This window comes from Pogona vitticeps, chromosome 12 (genome assembly GCF_051106095.1).
Source record: "Pogona vitticeps strain Pit_001003342236 chromosome 12, PviZW2.1, whole genome shotgun sequence".
NCBI lineage: Eukaryota > Metazoa > Chordata > Lepidosauria > Squamata > Agamidae > Pogona > Pogona vitticeps.
In genome coordinates this window covers 14620638-14646007 of record NC_135794.1, presented here as the reverse complement: position 1 = coordinate 14646007, position 25370 = coordinate 14620638, and the positions used below count along the sequence as shown (strand labels likewise).

Below are 25370 nucleotides of genomic sequence, written 5' to 3'. Positions count from 1 at the left end.
TTACTAATGTTAGTCCTGAGGGTGATGGTGGCACTGGTGTATTATGTAAGTGTATTTTATTGTGGTGTTAGGTTTATGCTGTTTAGGTCGGATGCTTGTTTAATAAATTTATTTTAAAATAAATAAATAAAAGAAATGGCTATATCAAATGTGGCAACCATAGCTGGGGAGGGTGGGGAGAGCGGTCTAAGAGGATGACCTAGTTCCGGATTCCCTGCTAACCTTGGAAGCCTGACTTTGGTTGAATAGCAGGAAAAACATCTTAACTGCTAGAGCAGTATGACAATGGAACCAATGACCTCCGGAGATGGCGAGTGCTCCAATGCTGGAGGCCTTCAACAAAAAAATGGACAGCCCTTTCTCAGGTCTGCTTTGATTTGGAGTACTGTGCTTAGCAGAAGGTTGGACTCATGGCCTTCTTCACTCCCTTGCAAGATGGATTTCTGTGAACCAGTCTCAGCATTCTCTTTCCATGGCCCAAATATTGTCTGTGCTGTTTTTATGGCCCAACACCAGATGGGCTTTCATACCAAGGAGATGGCCCTCATGGGGCAATATTTTCACAAACAGAATAAGGCACTCTTCCTGAAAATAAAGATATAAAATCCCGGCCCTGCTCATGTCCGCAAGAGTTTAATACACCACCTCCTGGTGCCGTGATTAGACTCTCTGGGCTGGTTTCAAATCCCGATCTAGTTATATCGCTCGCCAGATACCTTTGGGCCAGTCACATTCTCTCAGTTTACCTCACATAGTTGTTGTGAGGGTTGTCCTTGGAAGGGCAGAGCAGATCCTTTGCCTCCTTGAGGGAAAGTTGAGACATAAAGGCTTGCACACCGTTAAGGGTGTGTTCTACTGTGGGCAACAGCGAGGCATGTGTTGGGGGTTGTTTTCTGAGGTTTCACTCAGAACCGTTCTTGGTTGTCTCTTTCTTTAAAACTGAACGTTTCAAGGTGTACCAGGCAAGTGTGACTCAGTGGATTTAGGTCCAGGATTCAATTCTTGCTCTCCCCACTTGTATGGGGTTTCTTTCCCCCCATTTATTTATCTATTTATTTATTTATTTATTTATTTATTTATTTATTTATTTATTTATTTATTTATATCCCGCCTATCTAGTCGATTAAGATTACTCTAGGCGGCTTACAACAAGGGGTACAACAATGAATAAAAGCAGTTTTACATAAAAGAAACTTTCAACAATAGGACTAAACACTAGGAGAGAGAAAAGAAGGGGAATCAAGAATTAGCTAGGGGGAGAAGGCCTGCCGAAACATCAGTGTTTTTAGTTGCCTTTTGAAAATACCCAGCGAGGGGGCCGCGCGAATATCAGGAGGTAAGTTGTTCCAGAGGCAAGGAGCCACCGCCGAGAAGGCCCGATTTCTTGCCTTTTCCTTCCGGGCCTCCCTCAGCGTTAGGCTCCTCAGCCTCACCTCCTGTAAAGTGGGAACAAAAGTGACCGGCATTATAAGATGTTTGTTATGAAATGTTTTTGATAGCTTGGGGTGGCTTGGGGGGACAGCTTGCAGACCTAGGAGGTGGTTGATGCTGGTGTGCAGATGAGTGAGGATCCCATTCAAGTGCATGCGACTGCAAAAGGAGCATTCTTTACAAGTCAGAAACAACACCTTTCAATGCAGCCAACGGTATTTTGTACCACCTTGACACTGTAAAGTCTGCTCAGCGTCCAATACTCCAGTAGTGCTGCCCATTGGTGGTAAAAATTGCATGTCAACCCCCACTACCTAAGAACAGAAGAAGAGCCCCGCTGGATCAGGCCAGGGGCCCATCTAGTCCAGCCTCCTGTATCTCACAGCAGCCCCCACCAGACGCCTCTGGGAGCACAGGAGACAACTAGAGACCTGTCTCCTAATACCCCTTCCCCTGCATCTGGCATTTGGAGGTCCCTTCCTTCTAAGCTTGGAGATAATAAATCCTCTTCATGGCTTGTCACCTGCGATGGATTTTTCCTCCAGAAATCTGTAGAATCCCCTTTTAAAGGCATCTAGGCCAGATGCCATCACCACATCCTGTGGCAAGGAGTCCCACAGATTAACAAAACACTTATGTTTGTTTTCACTCTCCCGACACTCCATTGGAGTGGATGTCACATGGGTTCTGGTATTGTGTGTGAGAGAAAAGAGCTTTCCTCTATCCACTTTATCCATCCCCTGCATAATTTTATACATCTCAATCCTGTCCCCCCCCCCACGGTGCCTTTCCTCTAGACCAAAGAGCCCCAACTGCTGTAGTCTTTCCTCATAAAGGAAGTGCACCAGCCAGTCATCATTTTAGTCACTCTCTTCTGCACGTTTTCCAGTTCTACTATTATCTTTTTTGAGGTGTGGCCACCAGAACTGTAAGGTGTGGCCTTACCAGCATTTTGTACAATGGATTATAATGTTGGCTTTTTTATTTTCAGTCTCTTTGTAATGATTGTAAGGTAGAAGTTCCCCTTGACATTTAGTCCAGTCGTGTCCGACTCTAGGGCGTGGTGCTCATCCCTGTTTCCAAGCCATAGAGCCAGCGTTTATCCATAGACAGTTTCCGTGGTCACATGGCCAGCGCGACTAGACATGGAATGCCGTTACCTTCCCACCGTGGTGGTACTTATTTATCTACTTGCATTTTTACATGCTTTCGAACTGCTAGGTTGGCAGGAGCTGGGACAAGCGACGGGAGCTCACTCCATTGCCTGGATTTGATCTTACGACTGCAGGTCTTCTGACCTTGCAGCACAAAGGCTTCTGCGGTTTAACCCACAGCACCACCACATCCCTCTTTTTAATGATACCTAACATGGAATTGGCCTTCTTCACTGCCATCGGACATTGGGTTGACACTTTCATCAATCTGTCCACCAGCACGCCAAGATCTCTTTCCTGATCCATCACGGACAGCTCAGAACCCATCAGCTGATCAATAAAATTTTTTTTACATTTTCTTATACTGAAACGGAGTCAGTGTGGCCTGGGTGGTGGACTAGGGCTGGAGAGATGGGTTCACCGAGAGCCATTGGGCCAGTCATTCTCAGCCTGATCTACCTCCTGGGGTCTTGTGAGGAAAAAGTGAGTAGGACAGGTGTGGTTTAAGTTCATTTATAGGAAGGGCAGGGCATTAAAATAATGAATAAATTAACTCTTGATAAATGGTAGGCTTCATTCTCCATTATGAATTATAGGGAGTCCCAGGAATGTATGGCCACGGAATTTTATTGCTACGTATGTACAGTATGCCTAAAATTGCAATCTGAAAACTTCAGGGGACTAAGTTCGATTGATTAAAAGTTGCCCTCTCTCATTCTCTCTCTCTTTCTTTCTTCATAGTTGGAAGCTACGGGAAGGTTAATCGCCGGGGAAGCTCCTTTCCACCTCGTCCGGCCCGCTTGGTGCGCTCCTGCCTTCCTGCACGGACGAAACAAATGGCAAAAGAGGAGTCCCCTTTCCATCCTTTTTCTCTTCGTCCTCCTTTTAATCCTCCTCCTTTTTTTCCCTTCCCTTAATGGTTCTTGTGCGGCAACTGGAAGGAGAAGAGGGGTTGCCCCGAAGCCAGAAGCAGGAGGTGGGGTGCACGCGCGCGAGCGCGCTCTGGAAGAGAGAGAGAGAGAGAGAGAGAGAGAGAGAGAGAGAGAGAGAGAGTGTGTGTGTGTGTGTGTGTGTGTGTGTGTGTGTGTGTGTGTAAGGGGGGGGGGAGCCGAGGCGAGCCGGGAGGCGTTTTCCTTTAAGAGTGAAGAAACTTGAGACCTTGTTTGCGCAACCCTCAGCGCAGCTCCGCGCCGCCAAAGTGTCTAGACTGGCACATGATGGGAGGGAGCCAATGACTCCGGCGCTCTCCGAGGGGGCCCTGCGTGTGCGTGTGTGCGTGTGTGTGTGTGTTTTAGAAGAACAAAAAAAGAGCGAGCGAGAGGCAAGAAAGGGGAAAAGGGGAGCGAGGGCGATCCGGTGCCTGCCGCCGCCGCCGCCGCGCCTCTCTCGCTGCAGATCCCGGCTGCCCCGAGGCGTGGAAACGGGGGGGGGGGACACGGGCGGACGAAAGAAAGGAGGAGGAGCCGCCGCCGGCGTGCAGTCGGGGGGCTCTGCCCGAGGAGGAGGATCGCGCGGCCCCCACCGAGCCCTGCCTGCCTGCCTGCCCGCCCGCCCGCCTGCCTGCTTGCCTTGCCCGCGTCCCGGCCGTGGCGGCGGGGCGCTCCGAGGGCTTCGCGGCCAGGGGCCGAGGCGGCGGGCGTCCCCGCTCGCTGGGATATTTACAAGCGGCCAAGCCATGTGCGGCGCCGCCGCCACCTTGCTCGCGCCGCCGCCGCTGCCGCTGCTGCTGCTCCTCCCGCGGCCGCTGCCGCTGCCTCTCCTGCCGCTGGCCGCTCTGGGCTGGGCCGCCCAGCCTCTAACTTGGCGAGTCCGGTAACTTTTCCAGCTGCCCAGCGGAGAGGAACCGGCCGACGGCCTCGGCCGAGGGCGCCGACCGCTGCCTTCTCGCCGCCGAACCGAGCGAGCCGGCGGAGGAGGAAGACGAAGCGGGCGCCGGCGGAGCGTCGCTGCTCGAGCACTTGCGCGCCTGGCTTGGACGATCCCGCGGCGCTCGGCGCCTGACTCGCCGCCCGGTTCTCGGCGACCCGCGTCGGGCCCAAGGGGCGGCCGATCTCCCCCCGCCTGCCCGGCGCGCTGCTGCCGGGCTCCCCGCCGGCCTGTGGGGCCGAGCGCTCGGCGGGTGGGTCCTCCCTCCCTCCGGTCCCTCATGCGGCGGCGCGGCGGCGCTTTCTGGGCGATTAGCTGGACCGGGCGGGCGAGGAGCCCGAGCTGTTGCGCCGAGCCCCGCCGCCGCCGCCTCCGCCGCCGTCCCGGGAGGAGCGGCTCCCGCGGGGCCTCCGCCTCCTCCTCCTTCATGCGGCGCCCCTTTCGGAGGGTCTGACCTCGAGTCAGCCGAGGCCGGCAGCTCCGCGCCCGGGCCAAGCGTATGTTCAGGTCCAAACGGGCAGGGCTTGTGCGGCGACTTTGGCGAAGCCGGGTCCTCCCCGACGGCGGCGGCGGCGGCGGCTGCGGAGGGGGCGGAGGAGGGGATGGTAGCGGCGGGAGCGGCAGCAGCAGCCGCAGCAGCAGCCTCCGGAAGAGCCATGAGCCGCGGCGCGGCAGCGACAGCCGGAGCCCCGAGCAGCCCCTCTCGGCTGGCAGGCGAGCGGTGACCGGCGGAGGCGCCGTCGAGGAGGAGGAGGAGGAAGAGGAGGAGGAAGCGGAGGACCCGCGCCCCTGGGAGAGCGCCATGGCGCGCGGCGAGGGCGACCCTCCGGCGCCCCCCGAGGGGCCAGACCAAGCGGCCGCCGCCGCCGCCACTGCTGCCGCGCGGGACGAGGACGCCGAGCGAGGAGGCGAGGCGAGCCCCGCCGCCGAGGGGAGCCCGTGGCGGGCGCAGGAGAACGACGCCAAGACCGTGACTTGCTGCCTCTTCAAAGAGCGGGAGCCCGACGGCGGGGCCTCCCGGGCCCGGGAGCTGCTGCCGGCCGGGGAAGGACGCGGCCGCCTCTCGCTGCTGGAGCAGGAGCTGAAGGCCGTCACCTACGCGCTCCTCAAGCGCCTCAAGGAGCGCGCCCTGGACAGCCTGCTCGAAGCCGTCGAGTCCCGCGGCGGGATGCCCGGCGGCTGCGTCCTGCTCCCGCGGGCGGCCGAGGTGCGCTTCGGCGGCCAGGCCGCCCCCCCGCACCTGCTTCTGGGCAAGCTCTTCCGCTGGCCGGACCTCCAGCACCCGGGCGAGCTGAAGCCCCTGTGCGAGTGCCGGAGCTTCGGCCTCCCCGAGGGCCCCACCGTGTGCTGCAACCCCTATCACTTCAGCAGGCTGTGTGGGCCAGGTAAGGCAGGAGGCGCCTTCGGGCCGCGCGGTGCATCGGACGGGGGGTGGGGGGGCGGGAGGGGGGGGGTCACGGCGGGGAGGCCCCTCTCGAAGGAGCCCATCTCCAGAAAGGCCTCCTCCTCCGACGGGGAGGGGGCAGCAGAGCCTTCGCCTTCACTGCTCCGGGACCCGGGAGCCCATTAACACCCAGGGAGGGATAGACAGGCTCCCCCCCCCCTCAAGCCTTTTCGAGAGACTTGTCAGTGGAAATCCTCATAGGTTAACAGAGATGGGGAAAGCTTTTTTTTAAACTACTGCTGTGGTGGCCACTCTGGTTGGGATATTCTTGAGGTGTAGTAAAAATACAACACCACCTAACTTGGTGTGCAGGGGCATCTGACTCGCCACTGGTAGAGGTGGATGGTCTGGATCTAATCCAAGTGAAGAATTATGTTCTTCATGGTATGGAAGCTTCTGCATAAACAAGTTCTATGAAAAGTAGTTTGTTAGGGCAGAAGCAAATCCTGTGGCATCTGAAAGTAGAGGGGAAGCTCAGCCCCCCCTGGGTTTTATGGTGTGGCCTGTCTTTCAGTCTCCAGCAGCATCCTCCTCATGCTGTGTTCTGTGCCCTGCTCTGTTGTTCCCTAACTGTAGCATCTGGTTTGCCCTGCTGTCTCCTTCACAAAGAGGGGATCTGCATCTCTACCTGCCTCCTTTGGCGGCCTGCTGGACCACAGATCCCACCCAGGCAAAGTGGACTTGGAGGCTGAAGATCAGGTGTATAGTGATCTCTGTCTCACAAAAGTTGAGGACTCTTGAGAGTTGAAGTAGCTTTTTCTTCCTGTTAATCTAAGCAGTGGCCACCTCAGAACTTGCTGTCGAGACCAGACCTCAGGCATGGAACATGTGACACATTCCTTGGAGCAGAAACTTTAATAGGTTTACATAGGAATCTTTGCAAATGTGGTAGTGATGTATACAGGTTAATAATCATGTGTGTGTGTGTATAAACAGAATGCATTGTGGGGTGATAGTACATTACACTGAGGCCAAAAGAGTGTGGGTTCCAGGAAATTTGAAGCCATGGTACAACTCTGTTTACAGTTAACAGGGTCCAGTCCTTTCCTTCTCCTATCAGCAATGTTGGTCAAACTCCTTCCCCCCCTCCCACCATATTCTGGCCCTCCAAAATGTGTTGGGCTGTAAACTTCCCTCAACTTCATTTTGGACACATATAAATCTACTGTGCCCATCACACCAAATCATGAAATGATTCAGGGTGTAAGCTTGGAGGCCCTGTTAAGTATGATAATGTTGGAATGGTGTTTGCTTTTGAAAACTCTCTGAAGCACCCTGAAGAATTGGTGACCTGGAATACCTTTGAAGGGTGGAGTGAGAAGAGCATTCACAGAAATTATCTTCCTGTTAATGTTCCTCCCTGCCACCACTGTGCCAAAGTGGTGATGGTTTCACTAGTTGAGTTCTTAATTCAAATCTATCCTTAGGCTTAGTTCACGCATGCAGATTGTTCACTTGAAGATTGTTGCATCCAATGCTGCATTTGGGTGTATGAATCAATCACCATACATAGAACCTTCTGTTGTTTCCTGCCCTGGGTTTTTCACATGAAGTCCATGGACATATGGCACTGCTGTTTGTTAAGACTGGATTCTCATAGACTACTGTGATGAAGCAGCAATCTGAAGGTGTGAATGGATTGTTATGGTCTAAGGAAACATTCAGATACCATCCTAGAGATGCTGTGTTTTTTAGTGGGGTCAGTTCACACTTTCAGTTTCCAGTAATGAGGCTGAGGATTCTCCAGATGTAAGAAATCGACTGGATTTCTGAACTGGCCCTAAATTATTATTTGCACCGTCTGTAGCAAGTGGTTACTTCTTCCTGCCAGAGCAGGATAACTCTTGAGACACCCCCACCTGTGGACACCTCCAATGTTTGAAGGTAGGCATTTTGAACTTGAGGTGTTTTTTTTTAAGGTTTTGGCAGGACTGAAATAGAAAAGTTCTCAAGGTTCACACCTTTATAAATAAAATACACTGATTATCTGTATTCTTAGTTCAAACATGACCTTCACTGAAAACTGAATTATTTTTGGATCTAGAATTTAAGAGCAACCATGTGTAGTCAGATAAATTATGTTCCACCTGGGCATGTGTTTTGACTCAGTGAGTGACAGCTCTTGAGCCCTTGAAGACAATTGCAATCCTAAACACAGTGATTGAATCCTCTTGCTTCGCATATTAAGTCACACTGGAGAAGACCTATGGAATCTGGAGATTTGATGAGTCAATTCCAATGTAAATTCCATTGATTCAAATACTGTAGGCCAGTGGTGTCGAACTGTGGCCCTCCAGATGTTCTTGGCCTTCAACTCCCAGAAATCCTGGCCAGCAGAGGTGGTGGTGAAGACTTCTGGGAGTTGAAGTCCAAGAACATCTGGAGGGCCACAGTTCGACACCACTGCTGTAGGCCTATTTTAGTCTCAACTTACTGCACAATGCAACAGGATTTCAGCCACTGTTTAGAAGTGAGGATCATGACTCCAGTGTAATTTATCTCCAGGTAAAGATATGGGAGATGTTTGGTGTGCCTAGTTGCCTCTGAAGGTGTATACTTATTAAGACCCCTGTTTTGGAGGACCCCTTTACATTCTATTTTTAACTCTTAAGGGGGAAAGTGGCAGTTGTATGGCCTGTAGTGACAGGGCAGGTTTAGCTGAAGGGCTGAAATCCTTGACCCCAAATGTAAGTCTGTTTTTTTCAGGTTGAATGCTGAATTGATGAGAGTGCAGATAGCTGGAAGGAGGAGAGAAAGGCTTTCAAGCCAGAAAGCCCTGGAGCAAAGCAAAGCTGGCAACAGAGTACCTTTGCTTTTATTCCACTTCCTTTCTCTTTTGGAATACTGTACATTGTAGCTTCATTTGGGAGAAAGTACTCAGGGTCTGTTTATAGAGTCTGTCTGTCTGTCTCTCTCACTCTCTTGTTTGCTCACCACCCTTTGTTTTCATAATTTAAAAACCAGCTTTGCTTCAGTTTGTCCGACTCCAAAACACAGGTGTGTAAGCTGGCAGCTGGTAATACAGTAATATAGTATTTGGGACATAATGGCATAACATCCAAGGCGAGCATAGCCTGCGGCCATGTTGGCTGGGGTGTTCTGGGAGTTAGAGTCCAGAAAGACAACTTTCCCCACTGAATGCTTAATCTGTATTTTAGCTCTCCTTGTGTGGCCTCTTTTCCAGCCTTATTGGGCTTCTGGGAGCCTCGTTGTGCTGGGAAGGAAGGTGCACGGGAACACTTTCTAGTTGTACAACTTTGTCCTACAGAGGATCTGGTCATTCAGAGCTCAGTTGCTGAGGTGGTGGGGGAAAGGTTGAAGCTGAAATGACCCTACCTATGAATTGTAAGGTATGAGGGCACTTTCACCTTGCTCAGGATGAATGAATAGGGTATGAAGCGTCTTCCATTGATCTGGATCAGAACAGGTGCCAAAGAAACACATAATCGGGGTGAACTTCTCTGTTTACATCCATGTGTGGGCGTACATCTGGCCACATGACATTGCTGCATACTTGTAAGCTGGCAGCTAGTTGTGTGAACGGAGTGTGGTGTGTTCACAGAACTATTTTACATTTGATCTGTGTGGTTGTGTTGCGTTTGAAGTGCGGCAAGACAATATTGGAAGCTCTTCTTGCAAAGGGGTTTTGGGGCAGGGAATGAGGCCTTCCTCTTGGCCTACCTAGGTGGCCAGATAATCTGCCCTCTTCAGAGGCTGCCCTCAAAGATCAAATTAATCTCTTGTTTATTATAAAGGGGACAAAAACATAAATGATGTGAAGAAATAAACAGGGGGGTGGATACAGTGTGGCTCTTCAGATGATGCTGAACTGCAACTCCCAGCATTCCTCACCGTTCCATCTGATAGCTGGGGCTGGTGGGAGTGGCAGTCCTAAACTATCCGGAGGGCTATATTTTTGCCCACCCTAACCCTCAACAGAAATGTGTATTTGTGACCCTCTGTGGTGAGTAACTGGTATTGAACTGGACACCAGCAGTCCATGTGGTCACCTGTCATTTTGGGGTGACCCTTCCCAGGGCACAGGACATGTCCCCTCTCTTCTGCTCATGTGCTAGTGCTTGTCAGTCATTCCAGTGGCAAGTGTGCATGTGTGTTATGGTGGTCGGTGGGGTGTGTGTGTGAGGAAGGCACACTGGCTCTGTCTCCCTTCTTTTGGGCACTTGTCTTGTGAAGGAAGAGCGTGGATGGGGCAGGGGCTAGAAGGCACTTTGCTGCTCCCTCTCCTTGTATATAAAGCTTTCCACGTGAAGATGGCTATTGCCACCTCTGTTTGACCTTCAGCTTTCTCTTGTTTGCTCCAGAACTCTTGGCAGCAGCTGTGACACGACAGGCGTTGTTTTCTACCATGCCTGGTGCGCACGGTTTGTGCTGAATGAAGCATTAAAAGTGATGGGACTCCCATTCAGACCCAGAGCTTGGGAAAGTGAATGTTTGGGGACTGTACCTCACAGAAGCCACCAGTCAACCATGCCAAGTGGACGTAGAGCAGGCGTCTGCCAGCTTTGCTTAGGGTTCCTCTGCCTCTAGTTATTTTACCATATACAAGCCTCAGATGTTCAAGTGGGTGTAACCTAGTGACTGAGAGACTTCTGTTCTGTGTCAAGAGGTCCCAGATTCAAATCTTTGGCTGTGAACTCCCTAGCTGGACGAAGCCAACGCTGCCTCTCATTGCCCCTGCTTCAGTTCCATTTTCAGCAGTATAGGGCAGTGTTCCCCAACCTTGGGCCGCCAGATGTTCTTGGACTCCAACTCCCAGAAGCCTTCACCACCACCTCTGCTGGCTAGGATTTCTGGGAGTTGAAGTCCAAGAACATCTGGAGGCCTGAGGTTGAGGACCACTGGTATAGGGGGTGTGACTTTGGCCCTGAAATGTTGAGCTGAGGGTCCTCTCAACATCTGGGTCTTTTCCAGGGAGTCTTCTCTTCTCATGAGATGGCCAAAGTATTGGAGCCTCAGTTTCAGGATCTGTCCTTCCAGTGAGCACTCAGGATTGATTTCCTTCAGAATGGATAGACTTCTTCTTGCAGTCCACCTTATTGGTCCGCCTTAAACTATTGTCACAGAGACTCTTAACACAATAAATCCTCTGAAGGTATGAAGGTAAAGGTAAAGGTAAAGGTTCCCCTTGACAATTTTTGTCCAGTCGTCTTCGACTCTAGGGGGCGGTGCTCATCCCCGTTTCCAAGCCATAGAGCCAGCGTTTGTCCAAAGACAATCTTCCGTGGTCACATGGCCAGTGCGACTTAGACACGGAACGCTGTTACCTTCCCACCGAAGTGGTCCCTATTTATCTACTTGCATTTGCATGCTTTCGAACCGCTAGGTTGGCGGGAGCTGGGACAGGCGACGGGCGCTCATTCCGTCGTGTGGATTCGATCTTGCAACTGCTTGGTCTTCTGACCCTGCAGCACAGACTTCTGTGGTTTAGCCCACAGTGCCACCACGTCCCTGAAGGTATGAAAGCAGCACAAAAATGCTTGGGGGGGTGTCCCCTAATTTTTTTTTAGTCAATCGAGGCTAGGAAAGACAGAGGAGTAGAATTCCCGTGATGCCAGTGGGATCTATAGAATTTCATTAGGTCCATAATGACAGACTTGAACTTTATGCTGATTTATTCAAAATAATGACAGACAGGAAATGAACTACATTTCTTAGCCAGCGTGATCAGTGGCTCATGTAGGATGCTGGAAGCCCTGGTTCAAAGAACAAATGTTTGCTACTTCTGAGATTATTCCCTTTTTCACCTGAGCACCTTCTTTTATTTTGTCCATCCCGACTGTGATGATTCATAGTTTATGTTTTATAGAGAGTAAGTTAGATATTGGCAGGAGGGGGACAGAGAAGGGGGTCTGGAGGAGTGGGTGGCACTTTAAAAAAAACTTCCATGAGGCTCTTTCCCTTCTTGTGTTGCCCTTGGACCAGATTCTCATACACCCGATAGCCGAGAATTGCCCCCTTTCCTGCCTACATTGCAGAAATAGCTGGTGTTCACTGAAGCCGATCACGATAAGTCTGTAATGAAGCAGAGTGATGGGGTGGAAGGTTCTCCTTTGACTTCTTCCTCTGCTCTGACAACACCCACTATATTTTTATCTTTTAAAACAAGCTTGAGTGGTGTTTTTTTGTTTTGTTTTGTTTTTTTAAATAAACTCAAGCTGAATTTGATTCGAAAATGGGTTTGGATTAGGAGCAAACATTTTCTGTGGAAAGGCACGGAGTTAAGCAAAATCTTCCTCCTTTCTTGGCATGGAAAGAAATATTTGGAAGAGGCTTTGGCTTGCCTAATAAATCCAGTCCCGGCTGTACAGTATTTACGTGGAAGTAAAGCCTGTTCAAGTTCACCCCAAGGAAACATCATGATTGCAGTCTCAGGACTCCCCCCCCCGCCCCCCACACCTTTTATTTTAGAATGCAAACTCAGCCTCGCTAGTTACTTTGTGGGGATTGTTATCCACAAAATTACTACAGTTTTGGCTATGCCCAAGGAGACGTGGCTTTTTGTTGGTGTTTTGTTTTTGAGGTATTAAAAAAAAAGTCAGTGGTTTCTTGAGGCAAAAGAATATGGGAATTAAAGAGAAACACCCGTACAAGTCCCATTTCTTTTGGCCTGCTTTATCCCCTTTCAAATGAGATCAGTTTCAAGTTGTGCTTGAAAAGCTTCCCCCTCTTCCCCTCCTTCTTTCTTTCCTAAGGAGGTCCCCCCCCCTCCTATTTAGGTGAAGAAGTGGTGATAATATGCAGTTTGCATTTTGCTGGCGCCAGTCTGACTGGCAATTTTTCTGACTCCCTCTGTTAAAGTTGCAGTGCCTCTTTTTCCAACTTCTTTTTTTTTTTTCATTGCAAGCGGGACCTTTTCCTCCTTAGAAGTAATAAAAGCCTTTGCTTCTCTGTTATAACTCTTTTAGAGAAGGAAGAACCAGCTCTGTGAACCGGAATATTCCTGCTTGCTTAATATTTTCTGTGAAATTCAGTTAAATCTGATGATTAAGGGTCTAAGGAAGTTTTCTTGTATACAAGTTACTGTATGCTGGATCTTGTTAACTCACTTGCAGAATCCGTGTATGTTTGGTTCCTTTTTTTTCCTTCTCTAATTTTTTCTCTCTGTGTGTTTAAAGAAAAAAATTCTCAAAGATACTGCAAATTCTTCTAATGATTTTCCTTTTCTGGGGGGGAGGCGGGGATAAGGTTTCCTTAATTTTGTTTGTTTTGCAATCCCATTTCTTCCTGTTGTGCTCCAAATTGAGTCGCTTCGGATCTTTTCCTACAGGGAGTGATGGAATTCTTTCCCTTGAATATTACTGGAACACCAAATACCGTGTTCTTTCTAACAGAGGCGCATAGACTTGAGAAGAGGTTTTTGCATGGATCTAGCATTACTGGACACCTCCAAAGGAAGTATAGTTTTTCAGAACCTTGGCAGCCCTAATAGGAAGGTTTCTACTGCACTTTGAAATGCGTTTCACTTTGCAGGGACATAAACCACTTGGACTGTCTCACTTCCCAGAGGAACCCTGTTTTTAGTCTTGGTTGAAAACTACCATTCCCACATTTCCCTGGGGTGTGTGTGAAGATTTTAGCAAAGTAGTTGAATGCTTTAGTTGTCACATATTGTTTGAACTTGCTGTCCTCACTAAGTGGCATCAAAGCGATGGTTCAGAAATATTCCCTAGGCCATTTTTCAATATACTAAGGGAATGCTGGAATTTGAAATACAGTGGTGCCTCGCATAATGAGCGCACCGTTTAACAACAAATTCGCATAGCGATCCGTTTTTTGGGATCGCTAATGCAATCGCATACAGATGGTTCCAATGGGCAAAATTCACTTTGCGACGATTGGTAAGCGTTTCGCTTACCGATCTTCACATTGTGATGTTGGGGGAACAGCTGATCGGTGGTTCCAAAATGGCCGCCGGAAGACCCAAAATGGCCACGCACAGTGTTTCCGCACCCTGCCCTCGCTTACGGAGAGTGCGAAAATGCCTGCGCTATGGAGGAACATCGCTGAACGGTGAGTTTGGGGCACATTGGAACGCATTAAACGAAGTTTAATGCGTTCCATTGGGTTTTTCTACTCCGTTTAGCGATGTTTCCAAATAGCGATGGTTAATCTGGAACAGATTAACCTCGCTATGCGGGGCACCACTGTATCAGTTTATCTGCTGTCATGTAAGAGGGTTAGTATACAACACAAATTGACACCCAGCAGCTTGGCAAAGGAAAGCATATGTTTTATTTAAATCCTGCAACTTTGCTGTGCCTTAATCTTGACCACCTTCAGGATGACAAAATACTTGCACAGTATCTCCACAAATATTGAGAAGGAGATAATGCTACCTCAATAAGTTACTTCCCTGGGGTGGAAACTCAAGCTTTTTGCAAAGGTGCTGGTTAATACAAGTCCTTCTTCTTTTTCAGAATCTCCACCCCCTCCTTACTCCCGGCTGTCTCCGAATGATGAGCAAAAGCCACTGGGTAAGTGCAGATTTTTCTCTGTGGTTTGGAGGCAGTGGTGGTCGTGAGGGTCTTATTGATGTCTATGTGAAATGCTTAAAATTGGAAAGGCAAATGTTTGCAAATTCTGGACTCCTGGCAGCAGCCCTGGAGGAGAACAGATAGCTTTGAGGCTTAGCTATGTCGCAGTGATGCTGGGTGTGGGTGGCAAAAGTCACTGCATACAATAGAATAACCAGATCTGCACATGTTTTGTGATTAAGGTGCTACAGAAGTGTTCTTGGCAAGGTAGTGGCCCACCAACAACCTCAGCATTTCTTTAGAGCCAGGGTATCTGGTTAGATCACAAGGCTAGAAGTAGCTTCAGGATAACCGCAGAAGTATATAAGTTCCTGTGGGTTCCCAGAAGGCTCAGTAATGGATTTGGATGTTTTTTGGGGGGATCTCAGTTTTTCTTAGGGTTCTTCTGTTTTGGGCACTTCTGCTCTGTGATACCTGAACCGGCACAAGGCTGCTAAACATCCAATCAAATAAGGAGCAAGTTCTCCCTAGCTGGCATTTTCATGGTATTGTTCTTGAGGTTCTAGCAACTGTATAATGATATAGAGAAATTCAACAGTGCTGGGTATGAGAAACTGAACAAGAAATATGGCCCATAAAGATGTGCATTAGAACGTGAGCCACTTCAACACAGGCATAATCCAAAGGGACATGCCTCCCAAAGAATATGATGCTGTCACTGATTATGATGCTGTCACTGATGCATTTCAACAAAAGACCTCAGTGTATAGGGTGCCAGAGGGTGTTCTCTGCTCTGATGCCTTGGAAGGCAAGTCTGCGAATGGGAATTCACCTCTACGAGAAAGTGGGTGGATATCTGCCTCTGAGGATTCTGAGTGATTGCTCCCTTCTCCAATAAGCAGCAGTCGTAATACTCAAAGCAATGAAGAGGGGACAGCTTTTTTAGGGCGAAAGAAAAGAGCATTCGTTGCTTGACTAACTTCTTTTGAGTGGGTCACCAAAAGGCTTCCTGAAAAACACAAGAGACGGAAAACATCCTCTTGGACTATCCCAGAGCCAACGTGGCCACTCGTAACCAACTGTTTTCTGAAGCAGAGACTCCTTCAAGGCTCCCATCCTGTGTCTGGACACAGTCGTCAAATGTGAAGAAGGAGGGTGTTCTTGCCATAGACCAGCAAAAGAATCTAAGAATGACAGTAGGGATGGACTTCTGGATTTCTAGGACTCCCACTCCCAGAATTCACGTGGAATCCTCCAGGCAGAATTCTGGGAGCGGAAGGCAAAAGAGAGGGGCCACTACGCCATAGATGCTACATTCCACATGTTCCTGCTTTGAAGGAAGGAACGGCTGTTGGCAAGTTTTTGGGCCTGAGTCTTTGGTACCAAGTCCTGAGTTCTAAGCCCCAAGTCTGAGTACCTATTAAAAATAAGCGTTTTTCTCCAGGAACAAAGGGGGGGAGCTCCAGATCATGAGTCTGAATCATTGGAGGCAGGGGAGGGGCCGAATTGAATCTGAGTTGAGACACCAGTGCAACTTAAGTCTGACTTTGCAGAAAGTCTTGCAACTGGAGTCCCTGCCTCTGGGAAGAAGACAGCTGTGGTGCTGACTGGGAATTGGACTGCTTTCTGGGAGTTACCACAATGCTCCATGGGAAAGGGTAGTTCCATGAGAGTCTCCCTCTATAGAACCCAATTGGTAACAAGACTGCCCTTCCTGTGGAGCACTGCAGTGACTCTTGGGTCGTAATGGGACTTCCAGCAGGCAGCGGGACTGTCACTTTTCAAAGCAGAAACACATGGCACGCAACATCTGCAGCATTAAGGATTCCTCTTTTTTGCCTTCTGGTTTTACCCTCCCACTGTCAGAATTTTGCAAGTGGGTGCTAGAAATCCCAGATCTCTTATTGCTAAATTGTAAGAGCTGTTTGGAAGTTTGCGAGTTGCACGGAATCAAGGTAGCAGCAGAAAACGTTCCAAAGACTTGTGCTGGTCAATGATGTGATAGGGTGGGGAGAGGTTCTCTACTCTGGCCCGTTGCAGCACATTGAGAGCAGCTGAAATCATGACAACATATCAAATGGTGAACCACCCAATGGAATGTGGATCTTCAGCTACAGTTTGTATGGTGGTGGTGGGCAACCTCCATTGATTTTGCCTCCCTCTCTGCAACCTGCCGCTTGGTGGGTTGCGATTGTACCTCTGTAGTTCGGCAGAGAAAGGGAGGAAAAGAACATTTGAAGCAGGAATTTTACTTCCTTTAAGTGGCTTATAGTAATAGCTTGCCACTGAGGTAATAAAACGTTGCTTGTTTTAAATGGGATTTACCCATCAACCTAAAACGAGTAGAATGTTTTTTTTAATGGAGCCCCCACTGCTGCTTACATTAGAAGTTGCATGAGGGCGCAATACAGGGGAGCCTTCAGAAATGGTGCCAAACTACCAAAGCCCAGGAAGATAATGGAGTGACTGGTGTGAGTACTGGGCCAGGAGATGTACCTCATTCATATTATGCAGCCCTCCTTTAGAAGTGGCTAGAGTATAATCCAGTAGGAGTTTCATCCCATGAAAGACAGTCTCTCTCTCTCTCTCTTCCAACCACTTGTCCTCAGCATAGTCTTTCTCCCCGACAACACAATCTGCCTCACTTGAAAATTGTTGGCTTTTTTGATAGCCTTGTTATTCACTGTCCAGTTGCCACTCATGTCCCTTAAGATAGCTTTTTCTTTTGCAAACAAAACAAAACAAAACAAAAACCCCAACATCAACAAAAACCCAAAGAAGGAAAAACTTGCAGCTCCACTTGTTTTCTTAGATGTATTACCTGGATCGAATACTTTTTTTTTGCCCAGAATTGGAACTTTTCCTTTTACGCTGCTATAATGGAGGGTGGGGGGAAGCAAGACTGAGTTTGGAGCAAACATTCAGAGCACATTTTTAATTAAAGGGAGTGTAAGTGAAAGGCAGAGAGAGTGAGAGATCAGACGTCTTTTAACTTGTTAAAACAGAATTTTCTTGATTTCAGCAGGTGAGGAAGGAAGGAAGGAAGGAAACAAGAATAAACAGCTTCAAGAATTTTAATAGTGATAATTAAGTATAGTAACAATGAATTGTTTGGAGGCTTAGCATAACCTTATTCTTGGAGCTGTTAAGTTTCTATTTGTTTGATCTATCCAAACTTGGGTTATTTCTCTGGCAAGTTCAGATGTGCCTGAAAAGTTAAGGGGTGCCTGAGCTCTGCATCTCCATTCACGTGAGCAGAAGCAAAGAATGTGAGCCACCTGCTATGATAGACCCTGGGTCAGTGGCAGGGCAGGTGCTTGTCAGGAAAAAAAGTGTTGAGTTCAGTCCTGGCCAGCCTTAGTCGGGAAAGACTTCCTCCCACCAAAAAAAGAGTACGTTTCAGTGACCCACTGCCTGTCAAAGGAAACAATATAGGGCTACCCAGAGATGAGGAAAATGACATTTTTGTACTACTGTATGTATAACTCATGACATAACCCAGCCATTGAGGCCATGATAGCTGCAGTACTCTGGGAATTATAGTCCAAAAAAGTAACTTTTCTATATCTGGATATGATATGAGACTAATAGAAAGCTTCTTATTCTTTGCTTTCATGTTCCAAGGCTCCCTAGTAAATCCGATGGGAGGGAAGCCTTGGTAGTCAAAGTATTGCTGCTGGATTGCCAGCAGTAATCCAGATCCCAGCAATGGTAATCTGGTGGTGATTTTGGATTATTAAAGGCTCCCCTCCTCGTTCCAGGGCTCCCAAGGGTTTCTCCAGGGCAAAATGGTCCCCCGGGAGCCTTGGAACCTGAAGTGAGGGGTAGGAAGCTTTCAATTCATTTAAATTATTTATTTCTAATGCAACATTGTGCCAACAGGATTTGCCCCAGTGTTTTATGATTCAATATGTTTGAGGGATTATTTGGGAAACAGTTACATGAGTTTCATTCCTCACCCTCTCTGCTCTTAAATAATACATAGTGAAGGCACGCTGAGCATATTTAAATGTTGTGTTCTCCTATCCTTGCTCACAGTTGGTTGAGGCTTGTTGGAAAGTGATTTTTGTTTGTACAAATAAATGGTTTGGCAGCTGGGGTCTTTCTTAACGTGCATCCACACAGAACCGATCTGTGGCAGGAAAGTCCTAGGAGTTGCAACCCAAAGGGAGGGAGAGAGTACGAAGGAACATGTTTAATCAAGCGTGCTTTCACTAGATTATCTTTGGAGAAATATGGAAACTTCCTCTCTCAATGAGTAGAACAGTCCAGAGCGGACATTCTTAAATTTGTGCTTCTCTGTGGGCGCTCCTGTCCATCCCCTTCCTCTTTATTGAGTTCCCCTGAAAAGTTGGGTGGACTTTCTACCTTCCTGCCTCTTGTGAAAGGCTCCCTGTGACAAGGAGATAGAAGGTTGGTGTCATCAAGTTAGGGAGTTGGGCTTCTATTCCCTCCTCATGAGAGCAACATGCATCCACTTGATGGAGTAAGAAGGTCATGGTGAGAGTCTCAAGAGTGGTGAGGATTTGGTTCAAATGAAATAGTTGTGTGTGTAAATGAAACTGAATATATAGTGACTTGCATTTCAGACTCAAGGTGAAAAGATATATTTCTTTTAACCATGGTCCTCTCCTATCTTGCTTCCCAGATCTTTCAGATTCCACGTTGTCTTACACTGAAACAGAGGCTACAAACTCCCCCAATATTATTGCTGGAGAATTTTCAGGTTGGTATATAATTTAATTTGTTGTATCCAAGTGACCGCTTTTGTAAGTTCCTTAAATTCAGATTTAGCAAGACAGTCTTAATAAACAGGGATCGGTGACAAAAAAAAACGTGCTGATTTTAAAAATATAAAAGAAAGAGGAGATGGTTGCTCATCTCCGAAGAGTCTAGGAGGAGGACTTTTCTCTTCAGAATTATACCAAAGATAATAGCCTTGCTCGCGCTGGGGGAAAAATTGAAAGTCTAAGCATGTTTCACAGCAAACTTGGGATTCTTGAAGTTGTTGTGGCTTCCTCTCTGGCTCTTTAAGCAGTCTTAAGAGCTCTGGTTATGTAGGGGCAGGATCTCATAACAGGATGTTTGAGACCATTATTAAACTACAGATCCGAGGATTAGCTGTGGGAGGTCAAGGCAAGTAAATGAGCTAAAATTAGGTTAAACTTGCCATGTGGACATAATCTCAAAGCTAGTATTGTTACAGGAAAGAATGCATATTTAGCAACCTGCTCAGATACCGCAGGTCAAAATACTGTACATAGGAAAAAAGTCCATTTTGGTATATTTGAACATGGATATTTGAAAGGGGGAAAGAAGAAAACATTTTAAGATGAAGCTTCTAGTCTGTTTTCTATCTTGTTTTGTTATGTTTCATATTCTCACCTAGCCTCCAAATAACCTATGCAACTGCAGATTTTTGTAAGTACTTTCATGTATTGGAATATCCTTATGTCCAAAATAGTTTTTTCACTAACATCAAGTCATGTTTTCATGAGGACTGACCTAGATTTCTGTGTAGTATGAAATCTGATAACCTGACAGAATATTACTGAGAACACTAATACAGTGGTGCCTCGCTTAACGAGCGTCCCGGTTAACGACGAAATCGCATAGTGATTTTTGCGATCGCAAAAGTGATCGCATTGCGATGTTTTAAATGGGAAAAAATCGCTTTGCGATGATCGGTAAGCTGTTTCACTTACCGATTTTCGCATAGCGATGTTTTCCCAACAGCTGATCGGCGGTTCCAAAATGGCCGCCGGGTAAAAAACATGGCCGCCCCATGTATTTTGGGACAGATTCCTCACATACCGGGCAGTGAAAATGGCCGCCATATGGAGGATTTTCACTTAAAAGTAAGTTTTTTGCCCATAGGAACGCATTGAAGGGGTTTCAATGCATTCCTATGGGCTTTTAAAAATCGCTTAGCGATGTTTTCAGTTAGCGGCAATTTTTGCTGCACTGATTAACATCGCTAAGCGAGGCACCACTGTATATGGATACATGTTACTATAGAACAGTTTCTTCACCACACAAATTTGCAGTTACTTCTTCTTGTTTGGTTGAGTGTCAGTCAGAAGTTTCTCTTGCACCACACTGCTGGTTTAGAAAAAGGAAAAAAATACATTTTGTGGTTGGGACAGTGTGTCTGCTCCATTTAGCAACTGGTTCTTTCCTTCATAATAGTCAGTCCTGTTTTACAGGACTTCACTTGCCCAAGGGAAATTTTGATAATCGAGTTCTCACACTCTTCTTGTTATTTGTTGTAGAACTGCTGGTCTGAAAAGAGAGAGCTCATTTTTAATCAGTCCTGGCTTACCTTTCAGAAAGTATATATCATCTCCTTGTTTAATGTGCAGTTTGCTAAGATCAGAAAGATCTTAGCAAACTGCCTCATCAGAAAGACGAGTCTTCTTAGCTGCTTTCTTGGTATGGCAGGTGTTGGTTAGCTCACAAATAGACATGTTTGGATAAGCCCAAATAAAATGTTTTCCTTCATGATACTAATGGTCAGAGCAGGGAAATAATTGGTGGGAAGGTTTACCTGACATAATGTTTTGCTGCATTCAACCAACGTTGTAAAGTAGTAGTTGGCAACTGGAAGCCCTCTAGGCTAAGTTTGGCCCGCTGAACATGGACTGAATCTTGAAACATGTGTTTTGATGTCTTCATAACCAGAACAAATGCATAATTCCTGAGAAAATCTATCTTGAAAAATTCCATCCTACTGGAGATAGACAAAGTGCAGACATTCCTGTACTTTAGCTAAAATGGTCAATTGCAGGGAATTTTAGGTGTTGCAATCCCAACAAAATTTTGAGGGTCACACTTCACTCATCCTAGCACTCTCCTTTATGGAGAATAACTGGCAACTTGCTATTGTGGTGTTAATTTTGACTCACTAATGATGGGGAGAGGTTGTAGCTGCTGCTGCTCCTCTTGCTATTATTGCCTTATAGCTGCTAAAGTAAAATATCTTGTAGGAGTGGGACCAGGAGGAGGTCTGGAAGCTCAAGTGAAAACTTGCAGAAGGCTCTCCTCTCAGGTCGCTCCTCATATTCTACCAAGTTACAAGGAAATGGCATCAAAATCCAGGATTTTTTTTTCCCACTTGCCTTTGTTTAAGGTAATCCTCATGTCAATTCAGTGAGTAGGGAGGACGTGTTGGGAAAGTGTGTAGAAATTTGATTCTGGCACACAGGAATCTGAGATAGTTTCCTGGCCCCTGGAGGAGCATGTGCTTTTGGGGTGGGGCTTATTTTGGCTTCTGACTCAAAGGTGGAACTTGAGTAAATACAGAGGCTGACCACTGATTTTTTTTTTTTTTTACCACTGAGTCTTTGCTCTTTGGGCTGTAGAATAACATTTTGAAGTACCCGATTCCAGTCTTCTCTTTTATCTCTCACTGTTCCTTTCAGTAAGCCGCATGTTGTGGCACAATAGCTGGTCGTTTCCAAAGGAAGGATGGTGGATTTATCTCTGTAATATTTGAGCTCTACATCATTCACAGAAGAAAAGAAAAAAACAGGTTTAAACTTTTCTGTTTGAACAAAATAACGATCACTTTGTGACCAAGACTTCAATGTAACTGGATATTCCCATCTCCTACTGTGGAATTTCAAGTGGTGCAATTCTTCATAAGTGTGTAATGCTGGTTATTTATCTTTCCCCAGTGGGCAGGATTACATATATAGGATAAGAGGTTTACTGAAATTTAACCCCTTGCTCTCAGTACTTGAGCAACTTTCTCAGTGTTCAGCTCCTGGGGCAACTGAATAGATATTTTCAGTCGATTCCAGACATGATGTATGATGCCTGTGTTAGGATGGCAGTAGTCCAGCACAATCTTGTGAGTGTGCCAGGTTGGAAATCGTTGTCTTTAGATAAGTGTGTGTGCTGGACTGTACCCTTTAAGAAAGAGACACTGGAATCCAGGCGCATTAAACTCTCGGCCAGGGTTTTTTTTAAAAGGAGATTTTCCAAGGGAACAAATGCTCTGTTAGGCCCTGACCCCCCAAAAATACCTAAACACAAACTTTCAGACTGAGTAATTGTTCTAAAGTCTGTAACACTGCAGTTAGCAGGGCTTACGTATGGACATTTAGTACTGATGCGGGTGAAGAGGAGAGACTGACCCAAAAGCAGAAGTTGTTTTATTGTGTTTTGGGCCTCTTATGAAAACCAGGCACCATATTAAAAGTGTTCTGTGCAGCGATCCCTCTAAGTTTCTGTCCCACTGCACAGGAGCCTCGCTCTGTAGCTGTGGGGTTGGGCAGGGCTTCATTCAAAATGGGAAGTAAATAAACCGGCTGCCCATGCACAACCCCAGTGGAACTCTGGGTGAGCGAGCACATGCGCAGCTTTGAGGGAATCTTGGTTATGTGACACTACCCTTGTTTATGTTCTTAATAAATAGATATGCGTAACTTGTCTTTTGATCCTTTATTTCTCCAACTGCATTTCTATCAATTGCCAGCTGCAAAAATTTTTCCCACTGAACATTTTGTGTCAAACAGCATGCTTAAAAAGCACCCTGTCCTGGGCCAGCTTGCTAAAAGAAGAATCTGTTGTCTTCTGGGGCCACCACTGACCAAGCCACTCCAAGTTCAGCAGGGATCAGCTGGCAAACTGCATTCGTTGGTTCTCCCTGCCCCCGGCAGCTCCCCTTCCCCGCTCACTTTGTTTTAGTTCCTCACTTCAGCGGCTTGTGTCTTAGGTGCAACAGCTTGTTTTCCAGCCCCATTGACAATCCTTGATTATCGTGGCATGACTTACCTGCCTTGATGCCCAGCCCACTTGTCCCCTGCTCGCCTCTGGATGAGAAGTACCCTTAAGGCATCTGAGATGGGACGTTCATGAAATAGCTTCACATTCTTTTTGGCACCACCTATTTGCAAAACTGGGGCAGGGGAGCATTTTTACAACTCGATCTGCACAGGGATGACTCAAAAGTTCCATCTCATGGTTTCGAAAAGGACAGCTGTGGCAGCAAAAACAATAGGTCTTATGCTTTCTTGAAATAGATGGAGCCCAAAAGTTTAAGCTTCTATAAGTTGATCTATGTAGCTTGGAGTGTGCCAAGAAGGCTGTAACTGTAGTGAGTCTAGCCCACTGGTTCTTAATCTTTGTTACTCAGATGTTTTTGGACTCCAACTCCCAGAAGCCTTCACCATCAGCTCTGCTGGCTGAGGTTTCTGGGAGTTGCAGTTCGAAAACACCTGAGTAACAAAGGTTAAGGACCACTGGTCTAGCCTACTGTCAGAGCTCCCTTGTACAGAATTCTGGGATTTGTAGTTTGGCAAAGAATTCTCTGCCCAAGAGTTCTAGTGCCCATCCTGAGCTACAACAAAGAAGTTCCAAGTCTCTTGCCGAACTACTGGATTCGGTGAGATGGAACTGTGGCGGTTAAAGTGGTTTGAAATTGCTCTTACTTGTAAATCTGCCTTGTGAAGGATCTTTTTCCCATTCTGCCTCTCAGTGTGGAGTGCAGAGATTGTATCCTCCGCGATAGACTTAGAGGTGGTATGAATGCAGGTGCTTTCAAGCCGGCCTCATGAAAATATACACCATTTTGGTGGATGTGCTTGGAAGGCCAGAGTCCTGGAAGGTGTTGCAAATGCCAGAAAAAAGTGCAGGAGGCACTCCCTGTGGCAACCCTCCCTTCCCGTTTCCTGGCTTTTGCATGAGCTGGGTTTGCTGTTTTTGGCCAAAAGTGAGGCTTCCTCACACCTTGAAGGAGAACCACACGAAAGTGGTATCAGAGGAGGCAGCTTTTCTTTACAAGCCTGAGGTACATGTTTATTTGGGGGATGTAGGTTTCCTCTTCATCCCTCCCATATCTTCCTCTTCATGACATATTATTTGGTATTCCTCCCTAAGAGCATCCACTTTACAGGCAGGCCTTGGCTGAAGAGTCATCTTGTCAAAATGACATGTCTGTTTCCCAAAAGCTGCTTCTTTGATGGAAAAAAAAAATAAGGGAAGGAGAGAGGCTGGAAGGGAAGGGAAGGGAGAGAGTCAGCATCCTGAAGGTGCTTTGGTCAGATGTTCTGGAGCTCTGGGAAATAAAAATGTGTTTCTTTTCTAGTTTGCTTCCAGAAAATAAATAAATGAGTGCGTAAAATTCTCTCTCTTGAATGTTTTCCCCCCATATGGTCTGAACAACTCTATAAACCTTTTTGGATGAATATCACAGAGCAACAGCATGACTGAGCAATTTTGTTGCTTAAAAAAAAGAAGAAAGAAAGAAAGAACTGCGCGCATCTTCCTCTCTACCCCAAGAATACATTCCTTTCCTTTGTTTTCAGGAAACTTTTAACCCTCTTTGAAACCGGTGGCAAAAGTAGCTCACATCTCCAGTGTGGAAATATCTTTTATCTCTTAATTACAAATGAAATTTGTAACTTGGAGCAGTCAGGAAATGTCTGAATTTCCCAAAGGGTGGCAGTTTAAAATAGGTTGAGTGCCTGGGGATGAGATCCTGCATAGCACGGAACCAGACAACATTTGAAACTTCCATTCTCAGTCAGGTACCTTAAGCATGCTGCGCCCTAAACTTATGGCTGTCACTTCTAAATGTAAATGCCATTTGTGTACTCAAAGCCAAGAACTTGCAAACAATGAGTTATAACAAGTCAATTCATTCCTTCTTTTCTTTAATAAAGGTTTATCTACATTACGATTATAACTCAGCTAGGAATAATGTCACTCCTTTTACAGTGTAACTGTAACTTTAAAAGTTATTTTCATAGTTACAGAACGAACATACCTGGACTGTTTCATGGCAATGTCTTTTGTAGCTGCTTTTTGCTCTGTTGTGGGTGCTAATGTGAGTCAGTGGGAGGAAGTGTGTTTTGTGATATGTTCAGTGCCTCGGAGTAGTCAGCTTTTGCAAAGTCACCAAAAGTTATTAGTCTGGTTGCTTTTCAAAATGGGGAATTACTTTTATAAATCATAATATAGTTATAGTTACTAAAC

General features: G+C 46.9%; 1 protein-coding gene across 2 annotated transcripts in view; it reads left to right on the top strand.

Moving 5' to 3' along the window:
- Positions 1–4156: 4156 nt before the first annotated feature.
- The window catches only part of SMAD6 (SMAD family member 6), a 64581-nt gene continuing 43367 nt past the window's right edge, over positions 4157–25370 (top strand). The window contains exons 1-3 of one of the 2 annotated variants that reach the window (XM_072982117.2): positions 4158–5836; positions 14334–14390; positions 19039–19116. In XM_072982117.2, coding sequence (XP_072838218.2) covers positions 4951–5836; positions 14334–14390; positions 19039–19116 — 1021 coding nt within the window. In that variant the 5' untranslated portion in view covers positions 4158–4950. Of the gene's footprint in view, positions 5837–14333; positions 14391–19038; positions 19117–25370 lie in introns of both variants that reach the window. The other variant, XM_072982118.2, reaches the window with a different exon arrangement.